Source organism: Elephas maximus, chromosome 13 (genome assembly GCF_024166365.1).
Source record: "Elephas maximus indicus isolate mEleMax1 chromosome 13, mEleMax1 primary haplotype, whole genome shotgun sequence".
Classification (NCBI taxonomy): domain Eukaryota; kingdom Metazoa; phylum Chordata; class Mammalia; order Proboscidea; family Elephantidae; genus Elephas; species Elephas maximus.
The window spans coordinates 71,011,668-71,032,362 of record NC_064831.1 but is presented as its reverse complement, the minus strand read 5'-3'; the positions used below and the strand labels follow the sequence as shown (position 1 = coordinate 71,032,362).

Below are 20,695 nucleotides of genomic sequence, written 5' to 3'. Positions count from 1 at the left end.
TCACACGTATTAATGTACCCACCATCATGACAAAAAAAAAGCCAAACCCACTGCCATAGAGTCCATTCCAACTCATGGTCACCCCATGTATTAGGGAGTACAACTGTTCCATAGGATTTTGTTGGCTATGATCTTAACAGAAGCAGATCACCAGGTCTTTCTTCTGTGGTACTGCTGGGCGAGTCTGAACTGCCGGCCTTTAGGTTAGCAGTCAAGTGCAAGTCAGTTGTGCCACCTAAGGACCTTACCGGCATGCCAGGCCCTGGAAATCCTTATGCCAGCCAAAGACAACTCCCCCCTCGGCACTGTTAACATCTTAAGGGGCTGCCCTGCACATTGTAGGATGTTTACCAGCATCTCTGGCCTCTATCCACTAGATGACAATAGCACTCCTGCCCCTAGTTCTGACAACCAAAAATGTCTCTAGACACTGCCAAGTATTTGCTAGGGAGGGGCGGAAGGACAAAATCACCCTCTTTTGAGAAGCACTGATCTAGGGTGAGCACCCCGATTCCCTCCAGAACCTTTCATATAACAGAACTTGTCTACTCTCCAACACCCAGGTAGCCTTCCTCAGGAAGCATCTGGAAAACAGGCCTCTCCATGTCCCAGCATTGGGCTGGCTCTTATAGCTTTTAATCTTGCTTAAATCTCACAGAACCCCCTAATCATTTATTTATTTATTTATAGAGATGAGGAAAATAATGGTCGGAGGAGTTAAATGATTTTCTCAGGGTCACTCAACCCGTATAAACAAAATCAGGATTGGAACCTTAATTTTCTAACTGTGCCCATTCACTGTATGAACTTTCCTGTTCAGGAAAGGCTCTCTGTTCTCTTGAACAGCGTCCCTCCCTTAATCTTTGTAAGAGTCAAGGGCGTTATCTTGACTCCTATTCAGATCCTCAATAAGCATTTCAGTCAATACCAAGGTCATTTAATGGGGCTGCTTCCTTTTCTCCCAGTGAGCTATGAAAGTTGGTTATAAATAGCCTAGAAAGACAAACATGGGAGGAAAAAGCAAGGAGCATAGGCTTCTGGAGCTAGCAGGGACATCAGAGATCAAGTCCAATGTCGTCACTTTACAGAGGAGGGCACTGATGTCCAGAGACGAGACATGGAGCTTCTGGGGGCATGCAGTGTCTTCGTGGGGGAAACTTGTTCTGACCCAGGCCTCCTGCCTCTAGCCACAGCTCTTTCTCAATCTTATGCAGCCACTTGCCCACTGTCTGGACCACACTTTGGGTGGCCCTTCTTTGAACAGGAGTGAATAACGAATTAAAAAAAAAATTGCCTCCGGTTGATTCCAACTCATGGTGACCTCACGTGTGTCAGAGTACAGCTGTGCTCCATAGGGTTTTCAGTGGTTGATTTCTTGGAAGTAGATCACAGGCCTTTCTTCTGGGCACCTCTGAGTGGTCTCGAACTATCAGCCTTTTAGTTAGCTGCTGAACACCGTTAACTGTTTGTACCACCCAGAGACTCCAAATAATGACTTAAAAACCCGTTGCCATCAAGTCAATTCCGATTCATAGCAACTCCCTAGGACAGAGTAGAACTGCCCCATAAGGTTTCCAAGCAGTGGCTGGTGGATCCGAACTGCCGACCTCTTGGTTAGCAGCCGAGCTCTTAACCACGGCACCACCAGGGCTCTTTTTTTTTCTAACAAATACTGGAGAGATTCCCTCTTAAGACCCTTGCAATGTGCTACAAAGAGGGAAAAGCCCCACTGAGAGGAAGGAAAAAAACTGCTGCTTACACGCATTATCTCATTAATCCTTATCACAACAATTATTCCCTTTCTACAGGTGACGCTAAGACTCAGAAACCTGCCCAAGGTCACTTCCCTTGCAGAGACAGAGTAGAGACTTGATATCCGGTCTGTCTGATTCCATAACTTGAGTGCCAGTCAATACCCAACAGTGCTGGGGGGGGGGACGGAGTGGGGGAACTCTCATGTTGGATTATGTTTCTTCTCATTAGGAGTGGGGTATGGAAGGTATATAGGGTCAAAAGAGAAGCACTATAAGGCAGAAGAAAGCACTGGGTTGGAAACAGAGGACACAAGTTCAAATCTTGGTTCATCCACTAACTTGCCGTGTAACTTGCCTGAGCGTCCCCTGCGTGACTGGGTGAGTTCTAAAGTCCCTTCCAGCTCTGACATTCTACAATTATTCCTTGTTAGAATATTTCCAAGGATTAAATATTTAAGCTGTGGCACAGTTTAAGATTGCTAGATAGACAGACAGATAGATAGGTTGCAAATGGATAAACTGACGCGTACATATAGACCTACAGGTGGCCACCGGGTGCCTACCATGCTAACCAGAATAATGTGTCATTCTCTGCACAACTTGTGTTTTTCTCTTTTTTCTTCTAAATATCTTCCTTGTTAATGGTTGGAAGTCATTAACACAACCCCTTAAAGCTATTTTAAATCTCCAACTGCTGTTTGGTAGAGTTTCTCAACCAAACCCATTGTCATTGAGTTGATTCCGACTTATGGTGACCCACAGGACAGAGCAGAACTGTCTCACAGGGTTTTCAAGTCTGTAGTCTTATGGAAGCCAACCGCCACATCATTCTCCTATGGAGTGGCTGGTGGATTCCAACTGCCTACCTTTTGGTTAACAGCCCAGCTCTTTAACAACTGCACCACGAGGGGAAGGGCTCCCGTTAGGTAGAGTTTAGACATGTGATTACGAAGGAGAAAATTCCTCAGCTCTGCTCAACGATTGAAGACCCACAGCCCCCAGTGACTCCTTCAATTAGGGTGACCGTTTAGTTCATTGTTCAAACCAGGGCATTTTTGAGAGTGAAAGGGGCACTATTACTAATTCTGCTGGGATAACAGGTCTAAAATGGACTGTTCTGCGCAAACCAGGGTGTATGGTCACCCCAGCATAATGATTTCCACCATCAATCGGTATGAAGCAAGAAAAAGAAATTGCTGTTTAAAGCAAACAAATACAAACAGGAATTGACTATACCCATTTCTGCTTTCTAAGGGGCTTGTGTGATATAATTCATATGAGTGAGAAACTTGACAAAAGATGTGATCATGTTTAAAGGAAGACTGGAATTTGGAAGCTCCTACCTGTTTTTTTGTTTGTCTCGAGCTGCTAAAGAGAAAAGCCTTGGAGTCAGGCGTCAGTGGTCATTTATTTAGTTTTGTTTAGTTGAGTCTTAATGAATTTATGAATATGCAAATAGAAGCTGGGAAAGGAAACTGAGAACCAAACTACTCTACCTAATAAGGAAAGAAATGAGTTTCTAAGGCAGCCCAGAAGAGATGGGAGAGGGGAAGGAAAATCAAAAGAGGCAAGAATTCAACAACCATGTTGAGGGTGGGTGTTGAGATCTGAGGGAAAGCTTTGGGTCTGTTGAGGGACTATTCAAAAAAGGGAAACCTGACCAAATGGTCCACAATTACATCAAAACAAAGATGAGAATGCAAGGGAAACAAGATTAATGGAAACCAAACAACCAGAATGAAAATATTGTGATGTTCAGGCATTGTGAAGAACGTAACTAACGTCACTGAACAATTTGTGTAGAAATTGTTGAATGGGAACCTAAAGTGTTGTGTAAACCTTCACCAAAAACACAATATTATTTAAAAAAAAAAAAGAAAAGAAAAGAAGAAGAAAGAAAAGGGGTCCTGTTCCTCTATTTTGTGGTGTTTTCTGTGCTGACCTGCGATGTATCCCTTCCCCCTCACATGTCTTACTCCAATCAGTCAGTAAAAGCCCTGGGCCTATGGAAATCAAGGACATGAGTCTGGGCTCCACATTTGAGCTCACGTGGGAAGGAAAGATGAGAGCATCTCCCCCAGTAGCATTTGCTCTGAAGGAGCGCGTGGTTCACCAGAAGAAAAGGGGCAATTGCTGTTACCACCTCAAGTCGTTTGCGCTGATGCCACAGCACAGAAAACTGCCCAATCCCTCTCGTCTGCAGCGAGCAGGTTGGTCGCGCCACAGCCATGGAACAATACCAAATTTCACATCACTCCAACTCAGGGCAGCAGGAGCTGGACTCCCAGAGGCCACTGCAAAGTAACTACTCACCCGTCTCAGTAACTGGTGCCCTTTAAGGAGCAGACTATTTTTTCCTTTTTGTTTGACTGGTGACCTGCTGTCAGTCAACACTGGTCTAAAATCGGAGCTAAGGATGGTTCAGCCCCCAGTGGCTCTGTACTAAGTGTCTGGATCCAAATGCCTCTCTAGCACTAAGAGTGCCTGGGACCAGCAATGAGCTGGTTGGCATGGAGGGGAGGGGCTGAGGGGATGAGAGAGCCCTAGAACCCTTGCTTCCTGGGAAGGAAGAGCTTACCAACAGGCCATTGGAGCCATGGACGGTGACACAGCGAGAGAACGTGTGGTGGATGGAGAGCTCTTTCACATACGTGGGTGGGTCATAGCCTCCCTTTTCGTCCACATCACCTGCCAGGTGGAAGTGAATCGGGTACTGACCCATCAGCTGCTGTCCCATGTGCTTCAGCTCCACACCTTCCAAGTGCGCCGCCTTGAACCCCAGTGCAAACTGGGAGAGGAGAGACGAGAGTCAGAGGGAGCCCATGAGGTGTTTCACATTCCAAAATGGAGGAGATGTTGCCCTCGAAGTGTTTCATTAATCGCCAGCCCTGGTCCTCAGTGAATCAAAGATATTCTCTATGTGCATATGGGTTAAGTGAGATGCCTGGCCCTTCGTATACCAAGGGAGGCAAGCAAGGGGCTACTAAGGATAGAGCGTAGTTGCAAGGCAATAATGTTTGGAATTGAGAGGTCTGGAGGACCTGTGTCATAGCTGGTGTTTGCTTCAACCCTCCTTTACTGCCTCCTAAAACACTGCATCTTATGGGGACAGGATAACCCTGAGCTCAGCCCGGATGAATCTGGCAAAAAGCATGTCCTAGAAGGGTTGGGGAATCCAGGTTAGGGTGGACCTTTGGGCAACAAGAGCCATCATCCAGCATCTGAGGCTCTCTCCTGGCAGAGGGAAGGCAGATGCTGAGCTGAGACTTTGTGAGAGCACGCTCTGTGGCAGTGCGCATGTAGGTGGTGGGGTGGGGTCTTGCTCAGTGAGCACCCACGTGTTCACGGCATAGCACACCAGGAACCACTCCTAGCTTGCTCAAGGAAACCACTTGACAACACAGAATATCTGCCCTTTAGGGACTCACCGCAAAAGCACAGTCTAAAAGATTCTCAAGGCTCTGGCTCAGCCAACTTCTACTGGGGAAAGATGGTCTTAGGGACATGCTAACCATTCCTTCCAAAAACAGGTGTCAATGGGAATGCCAGCTCTAGCAGTGGCTACTCTGGAGAGCTGTGTTGAGAACGATTCCAAGGCCTAGTTTGAGTTCAGTGAAGAAGAGTGCTCTGATCGCTCAGGAACTGGAAAGGGGGTTGCAGCAGCTTTTATACCATACACCTGCTATTTTTGCTTGTCTCTCTAACCGGGTTCTCAACTAAGGTCAATAATGCTCCCCCCCGCCCCAAACCCCATCCCTAGGAAATGACCGGAAGTATGTAGAAGCATTTTTGGTAGTTACAATGACTTAGGAAGACTACCAGAATTAAACGAGCAGGGGCCAGGGCTGCTAAAAATCTGTAATATAGGACCACAGGGGAAAGAATTATCTCACCTAAAATGCCAGTAGGCCCCCAATCGTGAAACTCTGTTAAGTTTCATTCCATCAGTCTCCTTAGTTAAATTACCAAAAGGTCTTATCTTAAATCACATGATCTTTTCTTTGAAAGAATTATGTTCACAGAACTGCAACATAATATGATACTGTCAGCTTTGATCCTGAGTCACTGAAAGCGATGGCCATATGAAGAGCTTTTGGGTGTCTCATGCTAGTCGGGATGCCAGGTAGAGGCACTTTATATAGAGATGCAAAAGAAATTCCTCTTTGAGCTTAATACCAGGGAAAACTGAGCCCCAGTGCACTGGTCTCATTTTCCCTTATTGTGTGGTAAGGACCCTGCAACCCAGTATGTCTCCGTCTTCCTTGACTATCGGGAAACTCACAGATAAATTTAATGCTAGAATTTCTAGTTCCTCTTCCCCTGCTTATCGCCTTCTCTTTGTCTTAATGGATCGATTGGAAATGTGACTTTTTTGTGAATTAAATGCTTGTGCTTTCAGGAAGGACTCAGGGCTCAATAACGAAGGAAGGGAATGAAAGAAATGGTTGGGTTTGGAAGGCTTGAAAACACAGAGAGCAGTATGATGAGTACCATGTGGCCTGGTAGGGGAGAGATGTTCCTGAGTTGGCTCTGTCATCTCTCTTGTTCCCAATATTGACAGGTAAAGCCACATGCCAATGGATAATACATAAGTCTTTCCCAACTCCCAGAAGACACTCTTTGCTTGGTAAAAAAAAAAAAAAAATCCACCTCCTTCTTTCCCATCCCATCCCCTATCAAGATTCCCACCCATAGGCTGGGATTGAGGGAATTTTCCCAGTTAGGTTGGAGTCAGTGTGCTGTCTAACCCTTATCACGGGTTGACAGCCTTAGCCACGCAGACCCATACCTTGATGTGGCCCCCGAAGGTATCAAAGTCAAAGAAGTTGCAGATGTGGTTTCTGTAGGGGTAGCATTTATCCTCCATCTCCCCCATCACCACGATGTTCCGGGTCAGGAGCCCGACCTCAGCCCGCATGTCCACGCCATCGATCTCCTCCCCGATGTGCAGGTACTTTGGTTTCCCTAGGGCAGAAAGGGGGGAGGTTGGAGAATCACAAGTACTGTGTGCCCACTGGGAGGCCTTGGGTGGTGCAAACTGTTAATGGGCTTGGCTGCTAACCAAAAGATTGGAGGTTCGAGTCCACACAGAAGTCCTGTGGAAGAAAGGCCTGGCGATCTACTTTCAAAAAACCAGCCACTGAAAACCCTGTGGAGCAGAGTTCTCCTCTGACACACCTGGGGTCGCCATGAGTTAGAATCAACCTGATGGTGACTGGTTTTGTTTCGTTTGGTTTGGTGTGTCCACTGTTCTCCCGGCTCCCTGCCAGGGGCTTAAACAGAAGCTGCTTATTCATTACCATGCTCTGTGCTTATGGTGGTCGCTGCTCCCACTTTATAGAAGAATAAAACCCAGGGACTTCATGCATTTGAAATAATTTGCCTGAACTTAGAGCCAAGATTCATAGCCGCACATGTTTAGATCTGAAGCCCTTGGCCAAAAAGAAAAACCATTGCTGTCGAGTCAATTCCAACTCATAGCAACCCTGTAAGACAGAGTAGAACTATCTCAGAGGGTTTCCAAGGAGTGGCTGGTGGATTCAAACTGCCAACCTTTTGGTAAGCAGCTGAGTTCATAACCACTGTGCCTGCTAATTGTCCCCCAGTATCTATCTTCTCTCTTGCTTTTCAGGACTAGAATCTCCTGAGATTTAGGTAGGAGAACCTAGGGGACTGCATTTCCCTGCAGTGAGGTGTGCTCACAGAATGAGTGCGTGAGTGCTCTGTGCAACCCCCAGGCTGCCCCTCCTCTTACTGTCTTCCAGGGGCTGGAATGGGGACCTGTGTTGGTGGGCTGGCCTTGCCCATGTAGATGACAGCCATGCCCTGGAGATGTCAGAGGAAAGGAGAGAAGAAACCTCACAGAGCTTACACCCTGGACTGCCTACCAGCTGGGGTTCTTACTGAGATAAAACACAGCCACTGGTTTAAAGCAGCACAAATCCGTATTCTGTTAAGGCAAGCGAGTCCATGTCGTGCTTTCCTCGACCTCAGGCAGAGTGCGTGCCTACAGCCTGGTACTCTGGAAAGACCCAGATCGGAGCTTTCGTGCCCAGCACCGTGGCCGGGCTCTGGGTGCCTCAGTGGTACCACATGAAACAGTGAGGAAGAGCCAGCACTCCAGTCTGTATTGACCTCATCACCACCTTCCTTTCTCCCTCCAGCCTGGACGAGAGGGTGCTCTCTCCCCTTCTGCCGTAGACTACCTCCCTAAAAACCAAAAACACCAAACCAGGTGCTGTAGAGTCCATTCTGACTCACGGTAACTCCAAGTGTGCCAGAGTAGCACTGAGCTCCACAGGGTTTCCAATGACTGGTTTTTTGGAAGTAGATCACCAGGCCTTTTTTCCAAGGTGCCTCTGGGTGGTTTCAAACTTGCAACCTTTGGTAAGTAGCTGAGTGCTTACCAAGGACTCGCACCATCCAGGGACTCCTCCACTACCCCTTCCCTTATTCTTAGGTTCTTGACTCCAACAGCTGGACCCTTCCAGTAGTTTTATTCCTTCCCCCATTTGGGTTCCTCATGTTCTGTTTTCAAATTTTCTAGGCCTTTCCATCCTTAAAAAAGCTAACAAACGAGAAAGCAGAAGGGTTTTGGGCAAAATGCCCAGTTCTGCAACTCTGTGTCTATAGCTGCTGATTCTACTGCCTCCGTTTTCCCTCCACTGTTCTGCTCCTAGCTCTCTTAACACGGATTTCACTCCACTAGATTTAGTGCTAAACTCACTGTAATTTTTCCCTTCCAGTTACCCTGTCCTCCGTCTGCGCAGAAAAACGTATCGTAAGAAACATACTCAGTGGCAAGAGTTCCAACTTTGGAGTTGTCTTTGAGTTACAGGCCCAAATTTTGCCTCTACAACAATTCCAAATTCTTTTCTGGGATAGAGAGCTTAGCCTGGTTCTAAATTCAGCTCGTTCCTGAGACTGCTGAGCTGGCTGGGAGGCGCTTTCTCTTCCATTTGAGGATGCAATTACGGTGAGAAACAATCCTCGTCTGAACCACATCACCTACACCACTTGACTTTCACGTTTGACCTTGACTGAGCAGCGGAGCCCAAACCTCAACCCGGAGCCCCACCAGTGCCCACAAAGGCGGCAGTTATAATTAGCCCTCCAGCCTCACTCGACCTTGCCTTGACCTCTCATGCCCAGGAAGAGCTGGCTTCCCTGCCCACCCAGGCACCTGGCACGCATTCTGTGAGTCTGCAGTATTTCCAAGGATGTTTACTGTTTTGAAATTCTGCAGGCTCAATGAGACAGTGGTTTCCTTGAAGCATCTTAGTTCAAGATATCCACTGCCCGTTTGTCAGTTTGTCCTACTGTGGGGGCTGGCGTGCTGCTGTGATGCTGGAAGCTATGTCACCGGTATTTCAAATACCAGCAGGATCAGCCATGGTGGACAGGTTTCAGCAGAGCTTCCACACTAAGACTAGATAGAAAGGTCTGGCAATCTACCTCTGAAAATTAGCCAACGAAAACCCTATGGATCACAAGAGAACATGGTCCAACTCACTTGCTTTCAACACAGGAGGCTTCTATTGCTGGAGGGGGACATCATGCTTGGTGAAGTAAAGGGCCAATGAGGGCATGGATTGACACAATGGCCGTAACAATGGACTCAGACATGCCAATGATCATAAGGATGACACAGGACCGGGCAATGTTTTGCTCTGTTGTATTTAAGGTCACCTCAAGTCTGAGCTGACTGATGGGAGCTAACAACAACAACAGTTTCAGATGTAAAACTAGAGTGTGGCAAATCTGAGAAAACATCTTCTTTGGAGTCCGTGTTAATTTCCTTTGGCTGCTATAACAAACTACCACTAAGTTAGTGGCTTAAAACATTACAGATCTATTCTCTTACAGTTCTGGAAGTCAGGAGTCTGAAATCAGATTCACTGGGCTAAAGTCAAAGTGTCAGCCTGACTGGATTCTTCCGGAGGCTCTAGGGGAGGTTCCTGACTCAGACCATAGCTGTGAAGCCCTGAGCACACGAGGTCCCTGTCCCTTGGGCTTTTCCTCTATAAAATGGGAATAATAACATGACATATCAAAGCACTCCCGCTGCTAACCGAAAGGTTGTCAGTTCAAACCTACCCGTTGTCAGTTCAAACCCACCCGTTGTCAGTTCAAACCCACCCATTGTCAGTTCAAACCCACCCACTGTCAGTTCAAACCTACCCACTGCTCCGTGGGAGAAAGATGTGGCAGTCTGCTTCCGTAAAGATGTATAGCCTTGGAAACTGTGTCGTACTGGATCACTATGAGTTGGAATTGATTCAACAGCAGTGGATTTTAATAAGGTAGCTATGAAATTAAACGAGTTAACCCATGCATGGGCTGTGCTTAAAACACCACCTGGCTTTCAATAGCATGCAGTAGGTGGCTCGTGTAACTGACCTGACTCCTACGGCTGTCAATGGCATTGCCCTCAAGTTCAGTCTGGAACCCAGAGCTCCAACCACTAACCTCATGCCTATGATGCTGGGAGTTGGTAGAAAGCAGGTTTGGCAACATTCTTTGTTCCATGAGGGAAGCTGGCCAGAGTGCAGGAGAGACTTCCAGGTAGATAGAGGGACTGTGTTTATCAGACTCCCGGGAACTGAGGACATGTAAGTCCAATTGAGAGCTGCAAGAATTATGCCCCCACCTCAAAGCCCCCTAACTGGGCCTTTACACAAAACTTCACCAGTGCTGTCTCTATGGCGGTCAGCTTATCTGTCCCATGACTACATTCACAGGCCACTCCCAGACTGCTATCTTAGGGAAACCCAGTGCTCCTGATTTCCCGGCATCCCATCCTATCTGTGGAGTTCTCCCACTGGCCTCCTCCCTCCCTTCCTTCTCCAGCACTGATATAGGAAGGACAACTAGGGAGAAGCAGCCTTGGCTGAGCCAGATCTTTCCCAAGTTATCCAGGAGCACCCTGGGCAAGAGACGGGAGGGGGCTGGAGAGCAGGGAAGCTTTCTGTGTGCAGGGGCCCCACAGAAGGCTTCAAACACTAACTTTTCCTAGCGGTTACCCTGTGGGTGCCCTGGTTCCCCAACCCTCCCAAGTCCTCTCTACATGGCAGGCCCAGCACTAGGCAGTCTGGGGTGAAGAGAAGCATAAACATCAAGGATCCAGGGGGATAAACAGACACGTACTTATGGCTCCAATGCACCTCATGAGCAGACACCACCCATCTGCCAGTGGAGGCCGGTGATGCTGAACAGGTTTCAGTGGAGCTTCCAGACTAAAACAGACCAGGAAGAAAGGCCTGGTGATCTACTTCTGATAATCAGCCAGTGAAAACCCTACAGATCAGAATGGTCTGATCTGCAACCGATCGTGGGGATGGTGCAGCACTGAGCGGTGTTTCGTTCCATTGTGCACGGGTTCACTGTGAGTCGGGCTGACCGGATGTCAACTAACAACTTGTAGCTCAGACCTAGCAGGGTCCAGTGAGTCAGAGGCTGGGTAAGGGGCGGTCTGCCTCTCTCAGGCCATCAGAGGTGCATGGACAAGCCAGAGGGACTCAGGCTAGAGGGTCTCAGGGAGGGTCAGTTTAAACCACAGAGCACCCAAGGTCCCCCGGCAGTCATTTTTGGGCTGAGATGTAGGGAACAGGGGCCATCGTGGAGGAATGACAAAGTAGCATATGTAGCTTTGGAGCCAGAAAACTCTGAGTTTCAATCCTGCCTCAGATACTGACTTACTGGGTCTATACCAGCCCCGCCCACTAGAGCTTCTTGTGATGATGGACATGTTCTATTCTGTGCTGTCCAATTTGGTAGCCACTAGCCACCTGTGGCTATTGGACACTTGAAATCTGGCTAGTGGAACTAAATTTTTAATTTTATTAAATCTTAATTACATTTACACTTATATAGCCACATTCAGCTAGTGGCTATTCTGTTAGAAAGCACAAGTCTAGACATTTAATTTTTACGAACCCTGTGTCATAGAGAAAACAGGAGTATCAACCTTATTAGGTTACCATGAAGCGTGAATAAGATGTTTTATGTAAAGTGATTGGCATATCATGGGAAACTCAACAAATGTTAATAATAATTATACACACACACCCAGTGTAGTATTTACAGGTAAAGTAGAAAGGTGGGAATGGAAACAGGACAGAAAATAGAGGGGCTTCCAATTGCCCCGTTGGAGGTGTTGGGGATCACACTGTGGCTGGTAAACCATTGAAAGAATTTTTTAGATGATTCCCGTATTTTCATTACTTTGTTACCATCTATTTCCTGTAGGAAAACCTTTAAGATGAGAAAAGGTCTGCCTACTGGGCTTTGCGGGCAGGAAGGAAGGGGGACCCGGGGGGCTCTGTCCATCTCTGCAGCCTGCCTGGGAAGGAAAACCCAAAGAGAGCTGAGGTGGGAGGGCACACTTAGGGAAAAGAGAGAAGCAAGGGTGGGGGTCTTTGCCCCTTGTCAGTGAGGGGCTGGTGAGTCAGGGAATGGGCTTGGTGCTCAGCAGGAGAAATCTGCGCCTCCACTAGACAGACAGACAGACAGACAGACAGACACACACACACACACACACACACACCCCTAAAAAAACTCCAAAACCAAACCAGTTGCTGTCAAGTCGATTCTGACTCATGGTGTCCCCATGTGTTTCAGAGTAGAACTGCATCCCATACGGTTTTCATGGCTATGATTTTCAGAAACAGGTCGTCAAGCTTTTCTTCTGAGGTGCCTCTGGGTGGCTTTGAACTGCCAACCTTTTGGTTAGTATTCAAGCGCTTAAACATTGCCACCACCCAGGGACACCTAGGTTTTTTCCGACACTGCCCACCAGGAGGTGCTGTTTTCATGTGGGACCTAAAGCTTCTCCTTTGACCCTAAAGTGGACAGTCCACTTTGAGCCTTAAGGGAGTCATGAGCTGGCTAGGGTGATATGGACACAGTGCTAAACCAGTGGAGTTCTGAGGGTCCTGAGGGGAATCCAGCATCTTCTCCCCTTGTCCTTTCCTCCCTTGGTACTCAGGGTTCAGATGCAGCCCGAACTCATTCTCTGTCCAGCCTGTTGAGGCCTCCGGAAGCAGCGGGACCAGCACTTATGGCCAAACCACACTGTTGGGTGAGGCGGACATGCCCTGATATTGCACAGGTCCGTTATTCTTGCGGCTGCGCTTGGCACCCTCATGTCTCGGCTGCCCCATCAGCACCTGCTCAAGTGAAATTTCCACCCTAGGGTACGATGTCAGGCGCTTCATCCTCCCAGATGGCCCCAAAGGCTGCCTCAGAACCATGGATAACCTTACAATGAACAGTGACATCAGCTCAAACAGCCTGAATGCCACTACTCCGGCCAAGAGTCCAGGGGAACCTGATATCGCGGAAGGCTTGACCACAATGCGTTATTCCTGGGGGACACAGAAGCCATCTGACAGAGACCCAGAAGACCCGAGCTGATTAGGAACTAGCATCTCTTGGTGCCTCCCGTAAATGCTGACATAGGAAATCTTTTCTTGCGTGGGGAATCCCAATGGGTGTCTGCCCTTTGTGACTCCCCACTGCACTCGGGATAAAGCCCCAATTGCCACCACGGGCTCTCTTTCCCTCCAGCCCCATGCATCTTTCGGTCTGTCTTCTACTCCAGACATTCTGGACCTCTCCCTAGTGGAACACGCCATGCTCCTCCCAGCAAAGGGGTCTTTGCACACACTGTTCCTCTTTTGACAGCGCTTCTCTTCCCTAGTCAACTTCTACTTTCTCCAAACTTCAGCTCAGTCGTTAATTTCTCTGGAAGACTTCCACGACTGCTCCCACTTTGCCAAATGTGCCTTTTGTATGCTCCCACCATCCCTCATATTTCTCCTTCATAGCAGTGATCATGGTTGGAATTTTATTTGTATTGGGATTTACGATTTTGTTGGGACTTCTGATTCCTTGAAAGGAGCCTTGGTGGCACAACAGTTAAGTGCTCAGCTGCTAACCTGAAAGTTGGTGTGGGAACCCACCCAGCGGCTTCTTGGGAGAAAGACCTAGCAATCTGTTCCCATAATGATTAAAAAAAATGATTACAGCCTAGAAAACCCTGTGAGGCAGTTCTATTCTGTCATATAGGGCCCAGTGGCTAAGAGCTCAGCTGCTAACTGAAAGGTTGCTGGTTCAAAACCACCAGCAGCTTCAAGGGAGAAAGATGTGGCAGTCGGCTTCTGGAAAGATTACAGCCTTGGAAACGCTGTGGGACAATTCCATGCTATCTCATAAGGTCGCTACGAGTCAGAATCAATTCCACGGCAACTGACTCACAACTGGACAACAACAACGATTCCTTGATGGATGTCCATTTTCCTTGCCGGACTGCATCCATGCTCACCACTGCATCCCCGGGGCCTGGCCTGCTGCCTGGAACACAGTATGTGCTCTTTAAGTATTTGTTGAATAAATGATGAAACGCCTGCCCAGTCTAGGGGTGGGAGGAGGCTTAAGACTTGTCTCATATGTTGATTAAACATAATGATAAAAATAGTTTGCTTCTGTGCCTTGTTGTTGTTGTTGTTAGGTGCCGTCGAGTCGGTTCCGACTCATAGTGATCCTATGCACAACAGAACGAAACACTGCCTGGTCCTGAGCCATCCTTACAATCATTGCTATGCTTGAGCTCATTGTTGCAGCCACTGTGTTGATCCACCTTGTTGAGGGTCTTCCTCTTTTCTGCTGACTCTGTACTCTGCCAAGCATGATGTCCCTCTCCAGGGACTGATCCCTCCTGACAACATGTCCGAAGTATGTGACTGCACACTCCCTTTGACCATGGACATCCTCACCAGCCAAAACGATTGTATGGAATTTTACTTCCAGTGGTTTCATCATGGATTGAATTATGTTCCCCCCCAAAAGGTATGTATCCACTTGGTTAGGCCATGATTCCCACTATTCTGTGGTTGTCCTCCATTTTGTGATTATAATTTTATGTTGAGAGGATTAGGGTGGGATTGTGACACCACCCTTAGGCAGGTCACCTCCCTGATCCAAGGTAAAGGGCGTTTCCCTAGGGTGTGGCCTGTACCACCTTTTATCTCTCAAGAGATAAAAGGAAAGGGAAGCAAGCAGAGAATTGGGGACCTCATACTACCAAGAAAGAAGCACCGGGAGCAGAGAGTGTCCTTTGGACCCGGGGTCCCTACACCTGAGAAGCTCCTCAACCATGGGAAGATTGAGGACAAGAACCTTCCTCCAGAGCCAACAGAGAAAGAAAGTCTTCCCCTGGAGGTGACACCCTGAATTTGGACTTTTAGCCTACTTTACTGTGAGAAAATAAACTTCTCTTTGTTAAAGCTATCCACTTGTGGTATTTCTGTTATAGCAGTGCTAGATGACAAAGACAGGTTTTATTTCCAAAATAATAGGTATTTCAAATATCTTGGATATGCTTTCTCAATCTATTGTCCTCCTCCCATCCCAAATCTTAATACTTCTTCAGGAGCTATGGCCCCGTGTTGTTGCTAGCTGCTGCCCAGTCAGCCCTCTGACTCACAGAGACCTCATGCACAATGGAACAAAATGGCTGCCTGGTCATGTGCCATGCTTATGATCAGTTGTGGACTGGACTGTTGTGATCCATAGGGTTTTCACTGGCTGATGTTTGGAAGCAGATCACCAAGCTTTTCTTCCTGTGGTCCTGTAGCATCTGATAGTTTCCATGTTCAGTGTTGATTCCCCTTTCTTCAGTAGTACACCCCAATTTTCCTCTGGGGAGCTAACTTTTGATGTAGTCAATGAAGATGCCTTGACCCTCCTAGCCAAGGGATGAGCACGTGACCCACAAGGCCAATCAGTTCCCTTCTCCCTGGAAGGTGGCTCTTGAGTGCTATATCCCAGGAACTACACACAGTTCTTCCAGTGATGCCCTAAAGATACTGCCCTTTAGCTCCTGCTACCCAGATCCCAGAAGCTGCTCTGTTCCTTGTCCTTCTACACCTGGTTGTTCAGTTTCTGCTTTAATTCTCTACACTGAATGTTGTTGTTGTTGTCAGGTGCCGTTGAGTTGGTTCCAACTCATAGCGACCATACGTACAATAGAATGAAACACTGCCTGGTCCTGGCCATCCTCACAATTGTTGCTATGTTTGAGCCCGTTGTTGCAGCCACTGTGTCAATCTATCTTGTTGAGGGTCTTCCTCTTTTTCACTGACCCTCTACCTTACCAAGCATGATGCCCCTCTCCAGGGACTGGTCCCTCCTAACAACACATTCAAAGTCTTGCCATCCTCACTTCCAAGAAGCATTCTGGCTGTACTTCTTCCAAGACAGACTTACTCGTTCTTCTGGCAGTCCATGGTATATTCGATATTCTTTGCCAACACCATAATTCAAAGGCATCAGTTCTTCTTTGGTCTTCTTTATTCATTGTCCAACTTTTGCATGCATATGAGGCAATTGAAAATACCATGGCTTGGGTCAGGCACACCTTAGTCCTCAAAGTGGCAGCTTTGCTTTTCAACACTTTAAAGAGGTCCTTTGAATTGCCTCCCAATAAATTCCTTTTTTGCTTAAGATAGCCAAGTTGGATTCTTTTGCTTATAACCAAAGAAGCCCAACTGATGCATAATTCCCCCTGACTGACAACAATTGGCCTGGATTATGTTTGAGGTTCTTTGGGCTCTAACGGTCTGTGATTCTGGTAGCATCACATAATATAAACCACAAGGCATTGAAGTCAAGGTTTAGGAGACACAACGAGGAGAAAAAGGAAAACCCAAAAGCTGCGGAAAGAAGGGATATAATATTTTGCAGTAGTTAAATTAGAGTCTGTCAAATATTCACTCCTTCCCCTCGGTGTTAATGGGAGAAATCTGCTTCCCCACCCCATCAATTTTGAGTTGGGCCATGCAATTTGCTTTGGGCAATGGAATGTGGGTGTGAGAGCTTACCAGCTCTGAGCCTAGGCTTTAAGAGTCCTCCTGTGTCTACGCTGCTTTTGGTAGGAACTTTCACCCTTTCCCATGGGAAGAACACGTTCTGGGAAGAATGCATTACACGGAGCAGACCTGAACACAACACTCAGTCTGAAGCCAAGCTCAGTCTAGAGCAGCTGAACCCTAGACAACCTGCAGATGCGCGAGTGAGAAATAAACACTTGGCATTGTAAGCTGCTGAGATTCTAAGATGGCTTTTTGTTTTGCTTTGTTATGCACCATTACTGTGGCAAGAGGTGAGCGAGACAGATTTCTCGTGATTTCAGTCAACTTGAAAAAACCTGTTGCCATTGAGTAGATTCTGAGTCATGGTGACCCCACTTGTGTCAGAGTGGAATGCTGTTGCATAGGGTTTTCAACGATTGGTTTTTTGGCGGTAGATCGCCAGGCCTTTCTTCCGAAGTGCCTCTGAGTGGACTCAAACTGCCAACGTTTTGGTTAGCAGCTGAGCATGTTAACTGTTTGTACCACCCAGGGACTCTCAGTCAACTTTAAGCCCAACAATTTTCAGATTCATCCAGCCCAGGAAGGGGTTGGTGAGGGCCTACCTGCCACTTTAACCTGGTTGGAGGCACAGGCTTTGCAGGGAAGCACCTGGAACTCTTCTGCCTGGTACATGGAGTAGTCAGTACTGGCAATAACCAGGGTGTCTCCCGGCTTCCACGACTGTACATTGTCCTCCAGCCTCAGGATGGTGCTGTTCACGTTGGTGTCGATGGTGACTGTGAGCTTCGGCCTCACTATAACCCAAAACAGGAAGGACTGAGATACAGCCCTTGGCTCTTGGCAGACTTTTGGCTGTCCACCGCTTCCCTCCCTTTCCTTAAATAAGTAAATGCCAGGCTTGCCTATCCAAAACTCCAATCACTGGGCTCACCCCAACCCAGTCTGGGTGCCGGTTTTTGAAGTCAACCAAAACCCTACCAGAAAAGAGCCATTCACTAGCTTTGGGCAGAGGGATTTTCCACTAACTCCTCAGTCGGGTTAAATGTGGCTGCGTGACCACACCCACTTTGCTCAAGATATAAAACAAATATAGTTCCTCTCAACTATTATTTACTGTGGCCATCAACCTCTCCCTCCAAAGAACTCCCATTGCTAATGACTGCCTTCTGGAGATGGCCAAGTGCGTCAGCCAACAAACTAACCACTTCCAATCCCTTCTAATGATCACCTCGGGAACTGGGTTTAAAATAATAGCACCCAAAGAGGCCAAGAGCAGTGCATCTCTGTGGGGGAGGGCTACAAGAAGGCCAGCCCTGTCCATCGGGGCCCTGGTGTCTCAGACCAAGCTCTTCCCTTCCTGAAAGGCTTATGGGCAGGGAGTGGCTCTGCAGTCCTGCCAGCACCCAGCACCCTCCCACCATGCCTGTGTTACAAAAGTGCCCTCCAGTGGGAAGCTTGACAGCAGCACTGTGTCACAGGAGATGCCCAGAGGCAGCTGACCTGCCACCCAAACTTGCGATGTGTAGCTGCCTGCTAAGGAACGATCCCACGGCTGTGCTTCTGTTGCCCCAAAGGAGCTGCTTACCGGGCTTGCCACAAAGGAACCTCACACGGTAGCTCTGGCAGGCTTGTCCTCGGTCGTAGCACACAAACCTATAATCCTGGCCTCTTTTGTAGACGACCTCGGTGGTGAGGTTAACTCCATCCACTGTTGTGGCCTGGGAATGGCACCGAAATTATAGGGCAAAGTCACTTTTTTGTGTGTGAAGAAGGAAAACGATGATTAATGTTATAAACATATACTCACAAGTCTAAAATTGTCCCTGCTGCAAGAGCTATTTACAATGGCCCAAGCTTATTATTCCAGCTATTCCCCCCGTCAGCTTCATTATAAGAAAGATGGCATGAAGTCACAGAATGGATAACTGCCTTGCCTGGGGTCCTACAGTACTCAGTATCCAATGTTGCTGACCGTTGATGGAGGCTCTATAACAAATAGGCCCTCTTTTAGGAGCTAGGCAGGCTACTTTTTATGACTTGTACTGCCACCACCAGCACCAAGAGCAGTGGGTGACATTTATTGAGGACTCACTGTGTTCAATCCAGAAGTCCCTGGGTGGTGCACATGGTTAACATGCTCAGCTGCTGACAGAAAGGTTGGAGGTTCAAGTCTACCCAGAGGTACCCCGGAAGAGAGTCCCGGTGATCTACTTCTGAAAAACCAGCCTTGGAAAAGAGTTCAGCTCTGACACACATGGGGTCGCCATGAGCTGGAGTTGACTCGATGGCAACGGATTGGTTGGTTGTCGTAGTTCAGCACACTGGTACTCAAACCTGGCTGAACACTGGACTAACCTGGGGAGTTTTTAAAATTACTCATGCCCCTCCCAAAGAAGAAAAAAATTACTCATGCCCAGGCCCCATCCTGGGAGTCTTAGATGTGATCGTGTCTTGAGTGCGGTCTGGTCTGGGCACTGAAAATTTTAAAAGCTGCCCCGGTGATTCTAGTTGGTAGCAAAATTTGGAGCCATTCTTGTAGTTATGGAGCTAAGTTCTTTACAGATACAGTAAAACCTGTGAAAGCCAGAACCTGTGTAAGGTGGAAACCTGTCAGAGAAGGAAAACGTAAATATTTTCCACTAATCGAGAGCAATAGAGAAGGGGTAAGACTGCACCCTGTCAAAGGCGGAAAACTTGCAACACCTGGAAAACAAAACAGTCCTGTTGAGTTCCGGCTCTCACGGGTTTCACTGTGTTATCTCATTCCATCTTCACAGGAAAGCTATGAGGTTGTCAGTTTTACAGATAAGGAAACTGACTCTTAAAGAAGTAACTTGCCCAAGGTCACAAGGCTAGTAAGTGGGAGAATGAAAACTTCAGTGCAGACATATCCAGCTGCAAAGCCTGTGCTTCCAGCCCTTCCACTCCTGCTCTGGTTACTCACAGACCAAGGTCCTTTGTGTCTATCTCCCTCCCACTGAGCTCTGGGCTCTGGGAAGGCAAGGACCAGGTCTTTGTCCATCTCATGTCCCCAGCCTCCAGCCCTGGGCCTGGAACAGAGTGGGGTCTCGGTTGAGGGAGACTGACTGCGCCAGCAGCTACAGGCCAGGTAGAGGATTTAGGGAGCTGGCTCAGACTAAGGTGGTCCCTGCAAGGTGGGCTCATCCCGGAGCCAGGGTGTGTCTGCATCAAGACTGTGACTGTCATTCAGAGACATGCAGTTTAAGAGCAAGGGCCGCAGTTGTTGTCACCTTTGGCACAGAGAACAAAGGGACCAGGGCTGGGGAAATAGGGAGGGGTAGCATAAACCCAGAAACCCAGTGCCGTCGAGTCGTTTCCGACTCATAGCGACCCTATAGGACAGAGTAGAGCTGCCCCATAGAGTTTCCAAGGAGCGCCTGGCGGATTCAAACTACTGACCCTATGGTTAGCAGCTGTAGCACTTAACCACTACACCACCAGGGGTAGCATAACCAACCTTAAAAAAAAAGGAAAGGAAAGGACTTTTTAGGAAACATTGTTTGGAACCCAGTAGATATGCACTGTCTTTGACTTGAAAGTCCAGCGCATAAATCGGAGTTTCAGCTGCAATTAAAATTCAGCCCTTTCCTTCAAGTAACACACTCACACCCACTGTCTCAGGTGGTCTCTGCAGCAGACAGAGAGGCAGGGGTGGCAAATGCGCGCTTAGAGGAAAATTCCAAGGCTCAGAGGGGTTCAGATGCACACTCAAGGTCACTTGAATGTCGAATCAGCTCCTCTGATTGCCTGATATCCTCCTTTGAAGCCAACCTGCTCTTCAGTAGGGAACCCCATAACATTGCAAACTGAGCCCAAGGACAGCATCAAATGGAGCTGGACGTTTTCAAGGTATAATATCCAACAAACCGATCAAGGGAACAACTGCTAGATTCTGCTCTTCCCCCTCCTCCCCCTTTTTCTATCCTGAAGGATGGCCTCAGTTTGGGATAGGAAGAGTAAAAAGGTCTCTATCACCATTCAGTGAGATGGACCTTCACTTTAAATAGACACAATTTTATTGTTATTGATGATAATTAATAACAATAA

General features: G+C 47.7%; 1 protein-coding gene across 1 annotated transcript in view; it reads right to left on the bottom strand.

Moving 5' to 3' along the window:
• CEMIP (cell migration inducing hyaluronidase 1) overlaps positions 1 to 20,695 on the bottom strand; it is a 167,637-nt gene that overhangs the window by 32,721 nt on the left and 114,221 nt on the right. The window contains exons 10-13 of the mRNA XM_049852799.1: positions 18,213 to 18,345; positions 17,230 to 17,421; positions 6,544 to 6,719; positions 4,333 to 4,542 (exon numbers count right to left, since the gene is read on the bottom strand). Of these exons, the coding sequence (XP_049708756.1) occupies positions 4,333 to 4,542; positions 6,544 to 6,719; positions 17,230 to 17,421; positions 18,213 to 18,345 (711 nt within the window). The remainder of the gene's footprint in view (positions 1 to 4,332; positions 4,543 to 6,543; positions 6,720 to 17,229; positions 17,422 to 18,212; positions 18,346 to 20,695) is intronic.